This window comes from Vicugna pacos, chromosome 7, assembly GCF_048564905.1.
Source record: "Vicugna pacos chromosome 7, VicPac4, whole genome shotgun sequence".
NCBI lineage: Eukaryota > Metazoa > Chordata > Mammalia > Artiodactyla > Camelidae > Vicugna > Vicugna pacos.
This window is the reverse complement of record NC_132993.1, coordinates 20804881-20807295: the sequence shown is the minus strand read 5'-3', so window position 1 is coordinate 20807295 and position 2415 is coordinate 20804881. Positions and strand designations below refer to the sequence as shown.

Genomic DNA, 2415 nt, shown 5'->3' with positions numbered 1-2415 from the left:
TTACCCAGGTGGAGGCTGATGACTACATGCTGACCACAAGCATAATTCCAAGGTTGGCTGGAACCATAAAGTTGAGATTACTGAGATATCACTATTATCTCACCACCAATCAATCAGAAGAAAGTCATACAACCTGTACCCCTCACCCCAAATTTTGCCTTTAAAATCTCTTCCCTGAAAACCATCCAAGAGTTGGGACTGTTTGAGCACAAGCTGCAGGTTCTTCTTTTTGAATTAGACCAATAGCTTTGTTTAAAGAGGAGAACAGAGACTGCCCCCCACCCCCTTCCTGGCGGGTTGGCCTCAGGCTCTGAGCATCCAGGTGTTCTGCTACCCACAGTGCTGAAGGTTCTGCTTGCTTGGCATTCTGCAATGAACCTTTCTCTGCTCCAAACTCTGACATTTTGGTTTGGTCTCACTGTGCCTTAGGCAGGCACACTAACGTGTTGAACAACATCCCTGGCAGAATTAATAGGGCAAAAGAATTGGCCTTGTTTAAGGCAACCTGTAATTCCTTAGCCTTGAAATTTCAACCTAGTGCTTACTAACTTGTATTTTATACTGATTTTAAACTCTAAGCCCAGAATGTGCCAGAAATTACCACAGCAGAAAGGTCCTATTTTATTCCCTCTAAAAACAAAGCCATTCAAGTTCGGAAAAGGTAATAGGGTCCCAATTTCACAGACGTAGAAAAACCATGCCACTTTAAGCCTGAGGCAGCGCTCTCCACACGTGACGCCCCGGCTTTTCCTTTAAATGCCTGCTCACGTGATCGCAGACGCGCACACCCGGAGGAAATTTACACTGTCAGGGTAGAGAGCTATTCCTCCCCGACCTTCCCAACCCTAGGGTTTCGAGCGTTCCCTCCCCGAAAGCCGCAACTCCTCTGGAGACTTTCTCTTCCTCATGGCCTTCGTCTTGTCACCAATTCTGACCCCTTTCGGTTAGTTGCCTGCCCTAAAACTCCATCTCTGCTACAGAATCCCGCTTGCCGGAGGAAGGGCAACGCGGACTACAACTCCCAAGGGTCATCGCGGGCCCCGCCCTCGGCGCGCGCAGTGGCGGTCGGGGGCTGAGGTCCTACGGTCTATTCGCCGCAAGCGGCCGGGAGCAAGCGCACTACAGGTTCCGTGGCACCACGCGCGGAGCCAGCCTGACCGGGGCGGGGAGGGGGGGGTGGGGAGTGAGAGGCGGGGGCTGGCTGGCTGGCGGGCGGGAGGGCGGAGGAAGGGGGTGGGAGCGGAGGCGATGGAGGGGAGGAGTGGGGGAATGGGGGAGGGAAGGGGAAGGGAGGCGGGAGGCGGGGCCGAACCAGAGCTGGAGCTGGAGTCTGAGCCGGCGGTTGCAGTGGAGGCGGTGATGTCGGTGCAGGTCGTGTCAGCAGCTGCTGCCGCGAAGGTGCCTGAGGTGGAGCTGAAGGACCTGAGCCCCTCTGAGGTGGAGCCGCAGCTAGGACTTAGCACGGCGGCCGTGAGCGCCATGGCCCCCCCAGCGGGCGGTGGGGACCCTGAGGCTCCAGCTCCCGCGGCGGAGCGGCCCCCGGCCCGTGGCCCGGGATCGGGGCCCGCCGCGGCTCTCAGTCCCGCCGCTGGGAAAGTGCCTCAGGCGTCGGCCATGAAGCGGAGCGACCCTCATCACCAGCATCAGAGGCACCGCGACGGCGGCGAGGCCTTGGTCAGCCCCGACGGTACAGTCACTGAGGCGCCGCGCACAGTCAAGAAGGTATTGGGGCCGGGCTGCCTCTTTCTAAGAGGGAGGGTGAGGAGGGGAACCTCAGATCTTCTCGGTGCGGCGGTACCTCCCTCCACGCCCTCCTTTCTGATCGGAGGAGCAGAGAGATCCGTTTTCCTCTTAAACCCACTCTTTCGGTGATGCCCCCCACCCGGGCCCCAGTGCTGGAGAGCCAAGACTCCATGTGGTACAGCCGTACTTGGCTGGGAATAACATGGAAGTAGCGCTCTCCCCTACTACTTGGAATAGGCTGGGAAAAGAGAGGCACCTAATACTACCTCTCTCTGTACTCCCAACATACTCCCGTGTGTATTTTCCAGACTATCGGGGACAAGACCCCGATGGTATAGAAAAACCTTACCGCTTATGAGAGTACACCTAGCAATAAGGGTGGAAAGATCTTTGCTATTTCGAGAACGAATAAGGAGTAGTTACCTCGCATTGAAATCCTGAGTTGTCTGGTTTCTGTCCAGATAATGACTTTCTGCCTTTCTGTGGCCAGCCGCTTCCATTAAGCAGTACTGATGTTGTGCCCTTCATTCCAGATACTGCAATATCCTTACATCTTCTCTGAATATAGAAGGGTAATGGAGAGATTCTCTTCACTCTTTTCTATTCAGAGGTTTTTCTTCTCTGCTCAGTAGTTGGTCACCAGGATTATTAGACCGTGTATGAAAAGAATGA

General features: G+C 55.2%; 1 protein-coding gene across 4 annotated transcripts in view; it reads left to right on the top strand.

Moving 5' to 3' along the window:
• The first annotated feature begins 1299 nt into the window (after positions 1–1299).
• AHCYL2 (adenosylhomocysteinase like 2) overlaps positions 1300–2415 on the top strand; it is a 148036-nt gene continuing 146920 nt past the window's right edge. For 3 of the 4 annotated variants that reach the window (XR_012074285.1, XM_031674180.2, XM_072964511.1), the window contains exon 1: positions 1300–1722. Coding sequence is in view for 2 of the 4 variants with exons in the window: in XM_031674180.2 (XP_031530040.2) it covers positions 1360–1722 (363 nt within the window). In the remaining 2 variants the exon portion in view is untranslated. The remainder of the gene's footprint in view (positions 1723–2415) is intronic. The other variant, XM_072964512.1, reaches the window with a different exon arrangement.